The 16,050-nt window shown below is 39.9% G+C and overlaps 1 protein-coding gene across 1 annotated transcript; it reads left to right on the top strand.

Moving 5' to 3' along the window:
- The first annotated feature begins 10,538 nt into the window (after positions 1 to 10,538).
- LOC124722278 lies at positions 10,539 to 15,813 on the top strand. Its single transcript, XM_047247464.1, has 3 exons — positions 10,539 to 10,681; positions 10,770 to 11,212; positions 15,635 to 15,813. The coding sequence occupies exons 1-3, from the start codon at positions 10,578 to 10,580 to the stop codon at positions 15,811 to 15,813; spliced, it is 726 nt and encodes a 241-aa protein (XP_047103420.1). The 5' UTR covers positions 10,539 to 10,577.
- Positions 15,814 to 16,050: the final 237 nt, after the last annotated feature.

Here is a 16,050-nt window from a genome sequence, read left to right as displayed (position 1 = left end):
GGTGGTGAAGCTGAGGACATTAAAGATAAGAACGGCTGTTACTCGCATGAAGTACAGCATTCCTGGAGTCCGGAAATTAAGTTTTCTGTCCTGGGGTCTCATCTTAGATGAGGATTATGTAGCATAAGTCATCAAAGTGGAAGGGAGTTTCAAAGTGATTTTAGTGGAATGATTCAGGACCACATACGGAAGTTAAGTGTATTATCACAACGCTGCCAAATATTTGCAATGATGTTGCCAATTCTTAACTGTGCTAGGGACAGGTACGTAGTGAAATGAAATGTTTGTCATGCTCATCTTGCATGGACAGTCACAGAGGAGGATTGAGTGCCATTGGCTTTTGTGCACAGTTATCTCTTAATACTTTCTAATGTCAAGTATTCTGTGTTGCAAAACATCCAACTTTCCCAAGTCTCTGGTTATGTGCATTGGCACCAAATAGGAATAGAAAAGCTGTTTTGAGTGAACAGATAACAGTAATAAAGTAGCTATAACCAATTAATAATGAATGAAGATTAAGGCTTTAGAAAAAGATGTTGTTGATGGAAAAATAAAAATAATTAAAAATAGGCTGGTGTTCAGTTGGTGCAATGCAAACGTTTTCTTAGCATTCTACTGAAGTGGTACACATTGGTAGTCAGAGATTTGAACCAGGAACCAATCTTGCCTTAAATCACAAGATGAGTAAGGCACCACGGGGCAAACAAGATGCTACTTTGTTTAGCTCTGCCATAGCTCTGGTGGTAGTTAATGCAGTCAGTTCACAATGTGAAATATAAAACCTGCTGAAATATAAGCATGGAGTTACCTGTGTAGGGTTGAAAAATTAAATTTGCTATATTGATCTCATAAACATAACTATTCAGATGACATCAATATGAAAAGAGAATATTATGAGAATTTAGCAGGTTCATTCAGCACTGCCGGCCTGTGTGTCCGAGCGGTTCTAGGCACTTCAGTTTGGAACCGCGTGACTGCTACGGTCACAGGTTCGAATCCTGCCTCGGGCATGGATGTGTGTGATGTCCTTAGGTTGGTTAGGTTTAAGTAGTACTAAGTTCTAGGGGACTGATGACCTCAGATGTTAAGTCCCATAGTGCTCAGAGCCATTTGAGCCATTCAGCACCATTCCTAAAAGTGAGCTAATAATCATGAGGTGCCGAACATCGTCAGCAATGTTGCCAAGGTTCAATTGCACTAGCAATACGAAAAACTTCAGGGACAGCTCACAATGTCCTCACTATCCACAGCATATTCCAACCAGCCCTCAGCGGAAGTGTGCTACCAAACGCCGATCTAAGGGACAGCCTCTAACCAACAGTGGATTACACCACTGAAAAATACAAATGAGTTGAACACTTATCCTGTTTGGCTTGCAGTAAAAAATTACTGTAACAAAATTGAGCAAAACGATCTTGTCCAAAATGTAAATAAGCAGTAAGATACTGCACATTGTTGACCTCAAATGGAGTTTGTGTACCACCAGTATTGTGTCATACACAAATAGACCATCAGGAACATCACCAAAATGTGCAGATATTATGGGTAATACAGTAACAAGTTGATTCCATGGAGCAGTAAAACAAATTGTGGATTCACAGAGAAAAATGGAACATAAAACTACTGATGTAGGAACAAAACAGGCAAATATGCAGTTGTAAACTTTCATAGGTTTTTCACCTCCAGATAAACCGTATATAATGCATACTAAGAAGCTTGTTCATTGCTTCCATTATTTATACCATCTTGTTTGATACTGTGATGGTGAACAATATACAGGTTCAAAGCGACTGTCAGTCACATGAATCTGCTGAGTCACTTTATCTCGTTTCACTGGTAATGTAACATGGTATTGCGGTACAGACTGTGGCTACTCTTGTGCGGCTGCCAGGGGACGTATGACACAGTGTTCACATTTGTTACTTAACTTTGTCAGTTATCACTTCCATTTGCCACCACTTTAATTGAGCTGCTAGGATACAGCTTTTGCAGAAAAAAGTGGAAATGATTTCGAAAGCAGCTACAGTATTAGAAAGGGAGCACTTAACTACTATGCATACAAGGCATTGTTGTAGTGAACTCTACTGTAACTGAGATAGAATAGCTCATGAGGTGAAAGATGAGAGTAGGGATAGCTTACGCATGAATAGTCTAGTAAATTGGGAGGAAACTACCAACTTCAAAGCACCATGTAAGCCTTGTTCCAGTTCAATCTGGTAAACATATTGTGCTTATTACGAGGTCTGTTCACAAAATTCCGGAACATTTGTAGTTTAGGGCCAGTGGTGTGTTGGAGAGAAGCACGGTTGGTATCACTACACACACCTGTGTTTATTGTGTAACTAACGGAAGTTTCATTGTTGTATGTGTGTTACTTATTGTTCTTTGCTGTATTGAGTAGAACATTCTGTTGCACAGTTCGCGAATTTCGAGATGGCAGAGTTAGAGGACCAATGTGTCTGCATTACTGTACATTTTGTGTAAAACTAAAGAAAAGCTTCAGAAACACAGCAAATGATTCAGGAAGCCTATGGTGATGAGTGCTTAAGGAGTTCAGTGTTATGAATGGTTCACAGGGCTTAAAAATGGCTGGACGGATGTTAAAGGTGACCCTCGTTCAGGATGCCCTTAGACAACTAAAGACGATGATAATGTCAGGAACATCAACGAAATTTTGCCTGCCAACGTGCCAATTGAAGACTGAGTGTCAGAGAGATTGCAAAAGGCTGTAACATTTCAGTTGCGTTATGTCATGAAATCTATGAGAAGGAAATGGCCTGAAATGTGGCGAGACAATTCAAGGTTCTTGCATCATGATAACGCATCCATACATTCATCCCTGTTAGTGTGTGACTGTCGCACAAAAATCCAAAATCACTGAATTCCTCATCCTTTGTACTCTCCAGACAGGCCACTACAGGCTTTTTCTTATTTTCAAAGTTGAAAGGAGGAAGATTTTGCAACGATGGACGAGACAAAAGAAAATGCTCAGACGGCGCTTCACGCAATCCAGCAAGAGGTGTACCAAGACAGTTTATGGAAGTGGAAATGGCATTGGGAGCGGAATATCAGTTATAGAGGAGAGTATTTCGAAGGAGACCATGCACAGTAAGTAAAAGGTAAGTGTAGAAAAATGTTGTGGACAAAGTTATGGAATATTTTGAACAGACCTTGTATGTTAGTACTTTCAGTCAGAAGTGTACTGCAAATTGAAAAGCTCATTCACTAGATGCTGTTTGCATGTACTGGACAAGCTTCCTGAATGACCACGCAGTAAGCATTATATGTAGATGACACTGTTCTTTTGACGTACAGGTGTAAAAAGAAGGGCAATAAGCTATAGTCAAATTCAGTCAGGGGATACAGATGGAGTTTTGCTATGCAGGCAGTAAAATACCTGACTGTTGCAGCAGTAAAACGGATATAAAAAGTAGACTAACAAAAGCAAGAACAGATTTTCGCAGAAGTCAAACATGCTACCATCAAAGATGCATTTAAATGTTAGGAAGTCTTTACTGAAAGTGTTTGTTAGCCTTCCTACTGTTATTTAATGGTGTTTATCAGTACCCATAAACATTATTTCCGACAGTCGTTGGGGTGTTATTCACTTTTCTACCCTTTTTTTTTTTTACAGCTAAAATCTGGAGAGCACAGTGTCTCATGCTAGACTGGACAGCGTTACTGTCCATTAACACAGCATAACATGCAAGGAGACGAAGTGCTACGAACATTTTGTTTATAGACGTAAAGCTGAAAAACTATCAGAACACTGTCAGACTGTTTTAGGTTATCTGGGATAATATACTGTTGCTGATTTATCACTTACGCTGCCGCGCGGGATTAGCCGAGCAGTCTAAGACGCTGCCGTCATGGACTGTGCGGCTGGTCCTGGCGGAGGTTGAGTCTTCCCTCGGGCGTGTGTGTGTGTGTGTGTGTGTGTCCTTAGGATAATTTAGGTTAAGTAGTGTGTAACCTTAGGGACTGGAGACCTTAGCAGTTGAGTCCCATAAGATTTCACACACATTAATCAATCACTCCTCCCCCCCCCCCCATGCCCCCATGAACCATGGACCTTGCCATTGGTGGGGAGGCTTGCATGCCTCAGCGATACAGATAGCTGTACTGTAGGTGCAACCACAATGGAGGGGTATGTGTTGAGAGGCCAGACAAACGTGGTTCCTGAAGAGGGGCAGCAGCCTTTTCAGTAGTTGCAAGGGCAACAGTCTGGATGATTGACTGATCTCGTCTTGTAACACTAACCAAAACGGCCTTGCTGTGCTGGTACTGCGAATGGCTGAAAGCAAGGGGAAACTACGGCCATAATTTTTCCCGAGGACATGCAGCTTTACTGTATGGCTAAATGATGATGGCGTCTTGGGTAAAATGTTCCGGAGGTAAAATAGTCCCCCATTCGGATCTCCACGCGGGGACTGCTCAAGAGGATGTTGTTATCAGGAGAAAGAAAACTGGCGTTCTACGGATTGGAGTGTGGAATGTCAGATCCCTTAATCGGGCAGGTAGGTTAGAAAATTTAAAAAGGGAAATGGATAGGTTAAAGTTAGATATAGTGGGAATTAGTGAAGTTCGGTGGCAGGAGGAACAAGACTTTTGGTCAGGTGACTACAGGGTTATAAACACAAAATCAGATACGGGTAATGCAGGAGTAGGTTTAATAATGAATAGGAATGCGGGTAAGCTACTACAAACAGCATAGTGAACGCATTATTGTGGCAAAGATAGATACGAAGCCCACGCCTACTACAGTAGTACAAGTTTATATGCCAACTAGCTCTGCAGATGACGAAGAAATTGAAGAAATGTATGATGAAATAAAAGAAATTATTCAAGTAGTGAAGGGTGACGAAAATTTAATAGTCATGGGGGACTGGAATTCGGTAGTAGGAAAAGAGAGAGAAGGAAACGTAGTAGGTGAATATGGATTGGGGCTAAGAAATGAAAGAGGAAGCCGCCTGGTAGAATTTTCACAGAGCATAACTTAACCATAGTTAACACTTGGTTCAAGAATCATGAAAGAAGGTTGTATACATGGAAGAACCCTGGAGGTACCAAAAGGTTTCAGATAGGTTATATAATGGTAAGACAGAGATTTAGGAACCAAGTTTTAAATTGTAAGACATTTCCAGGGGCAGATGTGGACTCTGACCACAATCTATTGGTTATGAACTGTAGATTAAAACTGAAAAAACTGCTAAAAGGTGGGAATTTAAGGAGATGGGACCTGGATAAACTGACTAAACCAGAGGTTGCACAGAGTTTCAGGGAGAGCATAAGCGAACAATTGACAGGAATGGGGGAAAGAAATACAGTAGAAGAAACATGGGTGGCTTTGAGGGATGAAATAGTGAAGGCAGCAGACGATCAAGTAGGTAAAAAGACGACGGCTGGTAGAAATCCATGGGTAACAGAAGAGATACTGAATTTAATTGATGAAAGGAGAAAATACAAAAATGCAGTAAATGAAGCAGGCAAAAAGGAATACAAACATCTCAAAAATGAGATCAACAGGTAGAGAAAAATGGCTAAGCAGGGATGGCTAGAGGACAAGCGTAAGGATGTAGAGGCTTACCTCACTAGGGGTAAGATAGATACTGCCTACAGGAAAATTAGAGAGACCTTTGGAGATAAGAGAACCACTTGCATGAACATCAAGAGCTCAGATGGAAACCCAGTTCTAAGGAAAGAAGGGAAAGCAGAAAGGTGGAAGGATTATATAGAGGGTCTATACAAGGGTGATGTACTTGAGGACAATATTATGGAAATGGAAGAGGATGTAGATGAAGACGAAATAGGAGATACAATACTGCGTGAAGAGTTTGACAGAGCACTGAAAGACCTGAGTCGAAACAAGGCCCCAGGAGTAGACAACATTCCATTAGAACTACTGACGGCCTTGGGAGAGCCAGTCCTGACAAAACTCTACCATCTGGTGAGCAAGACATATGAGACAGGCGAAATACCCTCAGACTTCAAGAAGAATATAATAATCCCAAAGAAAGCAGGTGTTGACGGATGTGAAAATTACCGAACTCTCAGTTTAATAAGTCACGGCTGCAAAATACTATCGCAAATTCTTTACAGATGAATGGAAAAACTGGTAGAAGTCGACCTCGGGGAAGATCAGTTTGGATTCCATAGAAATGTTGGAACACGTGAGGCAATACCGACCTTACGACTTATCTTAGAAGAAAGATTATGGAAAGGCGAACCTACGTTTCTAGCATTTGTAGACTTAGAGAAAGCTTTGACAATGTTGACTGGAATACTCTCTTTCAAATTCTAAAGGTGGCAGGGGTAAAATACAGGGAGCGAAAGGCTATTCACGATTTGTACAGAAACCAGATGGCATTTATAAGAGTCGAGGAACATGAAAGGGAAGCAGTGGTTGTGAAGGGAGTGAGACAGGGTTGTAGCCTCTCTCAGATGTTATTCAATCTGTATATTGAGCAAGCAGTAAAGGAAACAAAAGAAAAATTTGGAGTAGGTATTAAAATCCAGGGAGAAGAAATAAAAACTTTTAGGTTCGCCGATGACATTGTAATTCTGTCAGAGACAGCAAAGGACTTGGAAGAGCAGTTGAACGGAATGGACAGTGTCTTGAAAGGAGGATATAAGATGAACATCAACAAAAGCAAAACGAAGATAATGGAATGTAGTCGAATTAAGTCGGGTGATGCTGAGGGAATTAGATTAGGAAATGAGACACTTAAAGTAGTAAAGGAGTTTTGCTATTTGGGGAGCAAAATAACTGATGATGGTCAAAGTAGAGAGGATGTAAAATGTAGACTGACAATGGCAAGGGAAGCGTTTCTGAAGAAGAGAAATTTGTTAACATCGAGTATAGATTTAAGTGTCGGGAAGTCATTTCTGAAAGTATTTGTATGGAGTATAGCCATGTGTGGAAGTGAAACATGGACGATAAATAGTTTGGACAAGAAGAGAATAGAAGCTTTTGAAATGTGGTGCTACAGAAGAATGCTGAAGATTAGATGGGTTGATCACATAACTAATGAGGAAGTACTGAATGGGATTGGGGAGAAGAGAAGTTTGTTGCACAACTTGACTAGAAGAAGGGATCGGTTAGTAGAACATTTTCTGAGGCATCAAGGGATCATCAATTTAGTATTGGAGGGCAGCGTGGAGGGTAAAAATCGTAGAGGGAGACGAAGAGATGAATACACTAAGCAGATTCAGAAGGATGTAGGTTGCAGTAGGTACTGGGAGATGAAGAAGCTTGCACAGGATAGAGTAGCATGGAGAGCTGCATCAAACCAGTCTCATGACTGAAGACCACAACAACAACAACATCAACAACAACAATCAATCACTTACGCTTATGTGCTATGTTGAATGAAAATACATTATTCAGTATGCACAAATGAATTAAAACTTACCATGATAATGTTATAAAAAGTCTTTTTTTAACAGAACAGATTCCCAAATTTTCACGAACTACTAGACTATCACACACGTAAATGGTCTGTCTATATGTTCAGTCCACTGTCATACTGAAGTAGCGTTAAAGATTACAACGATACATAACAAAATCCAGTTACAAATCTTTCAGTACCACAATTATGCAAATACAATTGACACAAGAAGAGAAAGTAGGCACTAACAAAGGTGCAGTTAAAGTTTTCACCCGCAGATCTGTGGGGTACCGATTCAAGGTTGCAACAAAACTTGTGGGGGAGAAGTTGCCTTAGGATTTCTTTACTGAGTGTCGATCTGCTTGCTAGAGGCTCATCCACAGAAGAGGATAAAATCATGTCTCCAGCAAGATTAGAACCGAAAACTAATGCACTTTTCCGCTTAAAGGGTGAACACTTTACTGCTACGCTGGCATACAACTCCGTCAAACAGTGGCTTCCTTGTTTCTCATTTATTGCCAAGACAGAATTCGCAACGTAAGTACCAAAGTAAGCAACAGATTCTGTGGAACGAGCTTCCTGGATTCAAAACCATAATACTGCTACCTCTGTGTCATCCCTGAAGTGAGTGTAGCCTAATACAAAATATTTATTGTAAATGACAAGAAATTATTGAGAAATTTACCATGATATTCTGAACCAAATTAGGACGAAAATCGATGGTAAAATAGTTGACAAACGGTCTAAAATGTTGTCAATTCTGCATTAGACAAGCGATAGGCGGAATATGGATGCTCAGCCAATGTAAATCTTTAGCTGGCTGGCAATGGCAACGATGTGGCGTCGTCGGCTACCACTGCAGTGATAGGGAGCAGAAGTACCAAATAGGCCAATTAGTTTAACTAGCATTTCTGTGACTGGTTTAGGTCTAAAGTGTAGTTACAAATAATATCCAGATACACCTACTGCGACTCGAACATCATAAATGAACAGGGAACATTATTTGGACAGTTGCCGTTTTCTGTACCTATCGTAGATATTTTTGTTTTTCTGCATTAAGCACACTGAAAATTAACTGGAAGCGATTCTCTTTATCATCACCAGATGCTATTAATATTATGAGTAAATAACATTCATTTCAATACTATGTACTTCAAACCATTTTTCCTTAAGCAGAACTGTCATTCATTCCATAAAAACCAGATAGAGGATTGTCAGCCAACTTAAGACAGAGAGGAATCAAAATTACTAGAATGTGTTATACCAAGCAAACGTGGCACAGAATTCCCGTGCAGTATCTCACAGTTGGCACTTTATGTGCGTAGTTTATTTCTCGGTTACTTCCCACTAACGACCCCTCTAGGCTATCACAACATTCATATGTGGATTGTCGAGGTATAATTGTTAAAACAGGCTGCTATTTTAAATGTTATGGCACTGGTGGCCGGATCTGACTCGGTGGACAACGCTAACTGCAATTTAATTTCATCTTGGAGATTATTGCTCATCGGCTCTTGCTCAGTTACAAAGTTGAGGGTCACACAAATAGGGTAAAACCAGAAGGACAAATAGGTATAGAGACTAGGCACCTCACTCCTTATAGGACTATGGCCTAACTTGAGTGACTGAAGCATTACCAAGTCAACGAATTCGGATGAAATGACGTTGATGAAATAAATTAAACATTTTGAGATGAAACCTAAATCATTTCTTACATAAGTATTTCAGTTATGAAATCGCCCCTAGACAGTTAAATGCCAAATACGTGTAACTGAAGATTTTATTTGAGTCGCTCGAAACGGGTGTTTCCACCACCACCCAATACTGTCGACATTCTAATACAGTTGCGATGCAGTTTCCAACTAGCACCGTAAAATTTCATTGAAAAGCTCAGTTTTGGGAAGAGTGTCAACAAGGGAGAATAAAAGAAGTCCACAAATAGCAGGAAATGAAATATCACTTTCCATGGAATAAATACGGTTTAATCTTAGTTAAACAAGCATAATTAAATCATAATTATGGTGAAGGATGCAGGACGTGGTGCATAATTTCTGTAGTATATTAGTTCCTATGTTTCTGCTGCGGTATTACTCCAAGAAGTCAGTGTACCATTCACTAGCGTGGAACTACAGCAGCAGTTTCGTGGGAGGATGTCTCACAAGAAGAAGCCACACTAGGTCGCTGTCTTGACAGCCAGAACTTCACGTTGTGAAAGGACAAAAATTAATGGACACTTAAATAATTTTGACTTCAGTGCGAACACTTGGTTGGCTCTGAGAAAGGGAATGTCAAATTTTGGACACAACTGCATCAGTTTACACACATGGTGTAATACCAAGCTAGTTGGTAGAGTAGTGGCTGGCAGCACAGGTTTGACCTTTTAGGCTCCATGTTGAAATCCACTCTTACATTATCTTTTTCCTTTTGTTGTCGCAGAAGTATGTCAGGTCATTGACATCAATACTTTTACGACATCGAGAAATACAATGGAATTATGTGCAAAATAATTAAGCATATTAAACATCAAAATTAGATTTCATCATCACGTATCATACATATCCTTACATAACTAACAGTAATTGGAAATGAAAACATACAAATTATATTACATCAGTTTTTGCTTTATTTTTACTTTTATACTGCAAGAGAACCGATAGTTCAAAGAATAAAAAAATCTGTGCCACAGTCTCATTCTTTAATGTGATTATCACCAGGAAAAGCAGCTCGATTAACATTCTAAACACCTTGCAATGTGATTAGGGTTGCCATACGCCACGGATTTTACGGACTGTCCGCGATTTTAGGGTAAATGAAAACGTCTGGGCCGAAAAGGCAAATGTCCGCGAGATTTGCTGGCTTTGAAGTCAACTTCCGGTAATTTCAAAAATTGCTGTCAAAGAAGCATCAATATGTTATCTCTTTGCCTTCACATTATATAAAATCCAAACAGAACAGAACAGCTTTCGAGATATGGAAACAATAGGCAGTCAGGCTCAGGTGTACGGTACATCCTCTTCGATTTGCGAGATTGCGAGTTGTCTATACAGTGGGCAGTCAGTCATCTCTGGCAATGAAGAGTATTATCCTCTTTGATTAGCCTGTTGAATTTTCGCATGGTATATTGTGCTTGCAATTTCGTTGTGTTATATTGTGTTAAATAGTTGTTATTATTTGCCTGGTGGTTTAATAATGTCGGCTAGACGGAAGGTTAAGTACAGGGAGGAATATACTGAACAGTTTCCAAGTATAAAGCGAGGAAGAACTGAATACGAAGCTTTCTGCAAAATTTGCGGGTGAGTAACATTACGATTATACACAGACCCATTGAAATCGTTGTTTACCTAGAAAAATTATTCTATTATACGTTTTTCCTCTTCACAGTTCCTACATTTCAATCATTAATGGAGGTAGACGTGATATTAACGACCATGTGCAATCGAAAAAGCATGAGACGGCAGTGGGTTCATCATCTTCCAAACAGCTCACCAGCTTTTTCAAAACACAGACAGATGGTAATAAAGTAGCTGCAGCAGAAGCTGCATTTGCATTTCACTGTGTCAAGCACCATCATTCATACAACTCAAATTCTTGCACATCAAAAATTCTCTCCCACGTTTTTAGTGACTCGAAAGTTGCAGTAAACTTCTCCAGCGGCAAAACTAAAACAGAAGCCAGCGTTAATAAAGTGATATCACCGTTCATTGAAGACAGAACAAGGAACAGTCTATCGAAGGCCAATTATGTTAGTATTACCACTGATACTAGCAACCACAAGTATTTGAAAATATTTCCTGTTCTTGTGCAGTATTTTGATTATGATGAAGGTATCCAAAGTAGATTGTTAAATTTAAGTGAATGTGACAGTGAGGATTCTAGTACAATAACTGAGTGTGTATACAGTGCCATTTTACAACATGGACTTAGTGATAAGGTATCTGCTTTTGGTGGAGATACCACAAATACTAACTTTGGGTGTGTTGGGAGAAAAGGAGAAAACAATGTGTACAAGAAACTTCAGAAGAAACTGAATAGGGAAATTTTAGGAGTAGGTTGTCCAGCTCATATTTTGCATAATGCAATTCATACTGGTGCAGGTGTCCTCTCTTATGATATTGAGAGCATTATCATAAAGGTTTTTAATTATTTCTCCATATACAGGGTGTCCCAGCTATCTTTTCCACCCAAAATATCTCTGGAACAATAACAGCTATTGGAAAACGACTTTCACTGGTATCAATGTAGGGCTGGGGCCCATGAATGTACATATTTGGAAACATTCTAAAACGAAAGCATATGTGTTTTTTAACACAGACTTATGTTTTTTTAAATGGAGCTCCTATATTTTTTCTTCAGCAATTCATAGCATGACAAAGCACATACACAATGGCGTTGATTGCATCGCAATATTCCCATTACATCCCAAGATATTGAGACGTGAAGTTGACGCTTCAAAGACCCGACATGCGCTGCTAGCGCACGTCCTGAGGCTCAGGCGTGAACCCCATGCTGCCCGTAATTGCGATGTGATTGACATGTGTAATCACACCTCCATACTTATCAAGAGGTCCGAAATGAATAATACGGTCTGCTGCCATCAACTCTCATAACCACATAATGGTTTCCCTCTTGCACGTTTTACGTATCTACGTACACAATATGAACCAGTACCGATCAGTGTACACCCGTCAGGTTGTCTTATTTATCCTGCACACCCAAAATAAGGTTTATCTAATGCGTTATATGACCCATTGTGCCCGTCGCGTAGGGCCTGGCTCTACCTAGTCAAGTGTCCAATGTAGTTCCCACTACTGCCACAGTTACCACTTCGCCTTGTTTATGATTTGTGACCCATGCAAACTCCTGTACTCCACCCCCCTCCGAGCATCCCATTTGTTGTTGCTTTGGCATGCAGTACACCACTTGCCAGTGTAGTCATGCATCAGAGTAATCTAGTGACGGCACGGAGGTAGTACACATTGTCAATAAACATTTTGTTGTGGAACTTATACTGTACAGTATAATGTACACACATGAAGATATGGTAGAAATTCTGCTGGTCTATGGAGAATGTACGTTGACGGGAAATACATTATGAGATTGCTTGTTTGTTGATAGTACTGTTAGCTAACACTATGATTATTAAGTTAATATGTCTGTTTTCTACCCTACTCTACATACCTGTACTGTACCCTGTTGTAGGTGGACGAAATGCTGTTCAGGCAGAACGACTGTACAGAAGATGATTCCCTGACAAGCCATCGCCTTCGCGCCAGATGCTTGGTCGTCTCATATCTTGTCTACGTGAAACGGGAAGCTTAAATCCAAGACCTCGACGCCGTTCTAGAACACGCACAGATAAACGTGCTGAAGTTGCTGTGCTCGCTACCATAGCTGTGAATCCTCAAATCAGCACACGTCAAATTGAACATGAAGGTGGTGTGTCGAAATCAAGTGCACAGAATATTCTTAAACGTCATAAATTTCATCCTTACCATGTTCATTTACACCAGGATCTTCATGGAAATGACTTCCGCAATAGGGTAACATTTTGTCGGTGGGCCCAGCAAAAACTTCTGACTAATCCAAATTTTTTTTGCAGATGTTCTCTTTACCGATGAGGCATCATTCTCCAACAAAGGAATTGTCAATATGAGGAATATGCATTATTGGTCCGCAGACAATCCAAAATGGCTCCGTCAGGTAGAGCATCAACGTCCGTGGAAAGTTAATGTTTGGTGTGGGATTATTGGAGATACCATTATCGGACCTTTCTTTATAAATGGAATCCAAAACGGCAGACAATACTCCAGATTTATACGACACAATCTTCCTGTTCTCTTGGACACCATACCTCTGAACCGGAGAATGGTCACGTGGTATCAGCATGACGGATGCCCTGCACATAATGCTTTACGAGCACGACGACTTCTGAACCGTAAGTTCCCTGGTAGGTGGATTGGACGAGGTGGCCCAGTTAGGTGGCCTGCCCGATCTCCGGACCTTACACTGCTGGATTATTTTCTTTGGGGAGCAGTGAAGGATGCTGTTAACCAACATGAACCAACAACACCAGAGGACATGAAGCAACGCATTATTGATGCTTGTACAGCCATCAAACAGGAAACAGTAGCACGAAGTAGGGCATCCTTCATCCGCAGAGTGACCCTATGTATGCAAGCCAATGGGCATCACTTTGAGCATGAGATGTGAACGCTATGTTTAGTATGTAGTGCTGGTATCACAGTGGAAGTTTCTACAAAGAGCCATTTTACCCAGTGATGTTAAGAAACATTTGTTTGCAACAATTTGTCATTTAATGCATTAGATAAACACAACATTGATAATTATGTGATAATAAAACTAATTGGTTAAACATGTTTACATTCATCTTCTATGTCCTACCTGAACTTCCCAAATCAAAACATTTTTACCTAAACAACGGTAAAAATTTTAGTCCACTTGCTCGTTTCACTAAAACCATTAACATGAATTTTACTGTCATGAGTGAATGATTAACTGTCACTTGCGCTAGAGCTACAGTAAAGTTAAGTTTTAACGTTGAACGGCATTACCTTTTTAGTAACAGATTAACGGTAAGTGAAGTTAACTTTGTGACTAACGTTGCGGTACACAGATATGTTACAGAACCGCACCACCCCTAACCTATGGGATAAATACCTGCTAGAATGTACGACGTTAATGCAGGATGGCAGCAGACCGTATTATTCGTTTCGGACCTCTTGATAAGTATGGAAGTGTGATTACGGGCAGCATGGGGTTCACGCCTGAGCCTCAGGACGTGCGCTAGCAGCGCACGTCGGGTGTTTCAAGCGTCAACTTCGCGTCTTAATATCTCGGGATGTAATGGGAATATTGCGATGCAATCAACGCCATTGTGTATGTGCTTTGTCATGATATGGATTGCTGAAGAAAAAATATAGCAGCTCCATTTAAAAAAACATAAGTTTGTGTTAAAAAACACATATGCTTTCGTTTTAGAATGTTTACAAATATGTACATTCATGGGCCCCAGCTCTACATTGATACCGGTGAAAGTCGTTTTCCAATAGTTGTTATTGTTCCAGAGATATTTTGGGTGGACAAGATAGCTGGGACACCCTGTATACTGTTCGTGTAGCATCACTAATAGAATTTTCAGAATTTGTTGATGTGACACACAAGAACCTACCTAAACGTGTAACAACCAGGTGGCTCACCATGTTTCCTGCTATAGAGAGGTTCATCCTCATGTTTAAGGCACTTAAGTCTTACATTCTTTCACTTGATACATGTCCTTCCCTTCTCAAGAAATTCTTTTCTGATTCTGTTGGTGAAATGTATCTGCTCTTCTTGTATGCACAAATGAATCCTTTCTACAGGGCAGTTAGCAGCATTGAGAGGGAAGACATATCAGTGAATGAGGTAAGACTGGAGCTAGAAAATATACTGCAAATTTCAGGAGAGAGAAAACAGTGTGTTTTCGTTACGTCTAAAGTTAAAGAATTAATGTCTGACCTCACACAATATCAGCAGTCTACATTCCTAAGGGAAGTCTCTTTTTTCTATCAAACTGTTATTGATTACTTGATAAAATGGAGTAAGCCCTTGTCTGATATTAAACATTTTGACTGGATTTTGCTAAAGACCGTACCTTCATGGGAAAAATGTTGAAAAGACATTCAAGTGGATGCATGAAAACACAAGCTGTAAATTGAATGAGTCCCTTCTCTTTGACCAAGTACTGAAATTAAAGTGTGTTTTGGGGGAGGTCAAAGATGGAAGTTTTGAGAATATGATGTCACATAAGAAATGGGTGTTCTTCATTCATAATTGTATTTCTAGTGAGCAGTATTCAGAGTTGCTGAAAATTGTGGAATTTTATTTCTCCATTCCCAGTCATAACGCCAATGTAGAGAGAGTCCTTTCCCTCATGAATTCTCAGTGGACAGAAGAAAGGAATAGGTTAACAGTAAAATCAGTTAGTGCAATGATGCAAATACAGTACAATATGAAAAATGTAAGTTGCAGTGATTTTCATAAACAGATTGAGAACCAGATTAAATTCCTTTCATCTATTCAAGGTTCTGAGAAATACAATTGGTATAAGAAAAGCTCAAATGATGACAATAGGACTTCGTGTACTGAATAATGTAATGCATATTCTTATTTTTTTGTAATAAATGCTTTCTTAATGAAGCAGTCCTTCCTAAACTCTGGATCATTAATTAAATGCACATTTCCCTTAGCTTATGGGCATGAGGACTCCTTATTCCTCTTATTTCCTTCGATCGGCTACGGTGACCATAAGTTTTGTCCTGGTTTTGGATTCCGAGATTATGGCAAGCCTAAATGTGGTGATAATTTCCGAGCAAAGCAAGCATATCAAAGCATTTTCTTGGAAGCTGAAGACTTCAGTTTATTGTGAATCTAGGCGTATATCTGATTAATTTCATCACTTCTGCTTGTAATTTCCATCTGCTGTATAACGAGAACATGGAACTCTTGTAACTGGCGAATGTGACTTTTCATCTATCAGTAAATGTATACGTCATGGGATTGACAGAATGGCATACACTTTGGCAGAAGTACTTTTAATGAACACTTCAATTTTCTGATTTCAATAACAATCAGACCGTCATATGAGGGGAGGGGGGGGGGGAGA

Source organism: Schistocerca piceifrons, chromosome X, assembly GCF_021461385.2.
Source record: "Schistocerca piceifrons isolate TAMUIC-IGC-003096 chromosome X, iqSchPice1.1, whole genome shotgun sequence".
NCBI classification, from domain to species: domain Eukaryota; kingdom Metazoa; phylum Arthropoda; class Insecta; order Orthoptera; family Acrididae; genus Schistocerca; species Schistocerca piceifrons.
This window is presented reverse-complemented; position numbering and strand designations above follow the sequence as displayed.

What these genes read in the sequence shown, in the direction of transcription:
- LOC124722278 (XM_047247464.1), top strand. Translation starts at nt 10,578, where the DNA reads ATGTCGGCTAGACGGAAGGTTAAGTACAGGGAGGAATATACTGAACAG. An exon ending in GCTTTCTGCAAAATTTGCGG is followed by an intron (nt 10,682 to 10,769) that starts GTGAGTAACATT and finishes TCCTCTTCACAG; the next exon opens with TTCCTACATTTCAATCATTA. An exon ending in GTATTTTGATTATGATGAAG is followed by an intron (nt 11,213 to 15,634) that starts GTATCCAAAGTA and finishes CATTTCCCTTAG; the next exon opens with CTTATGGGCATGAGGACTCC.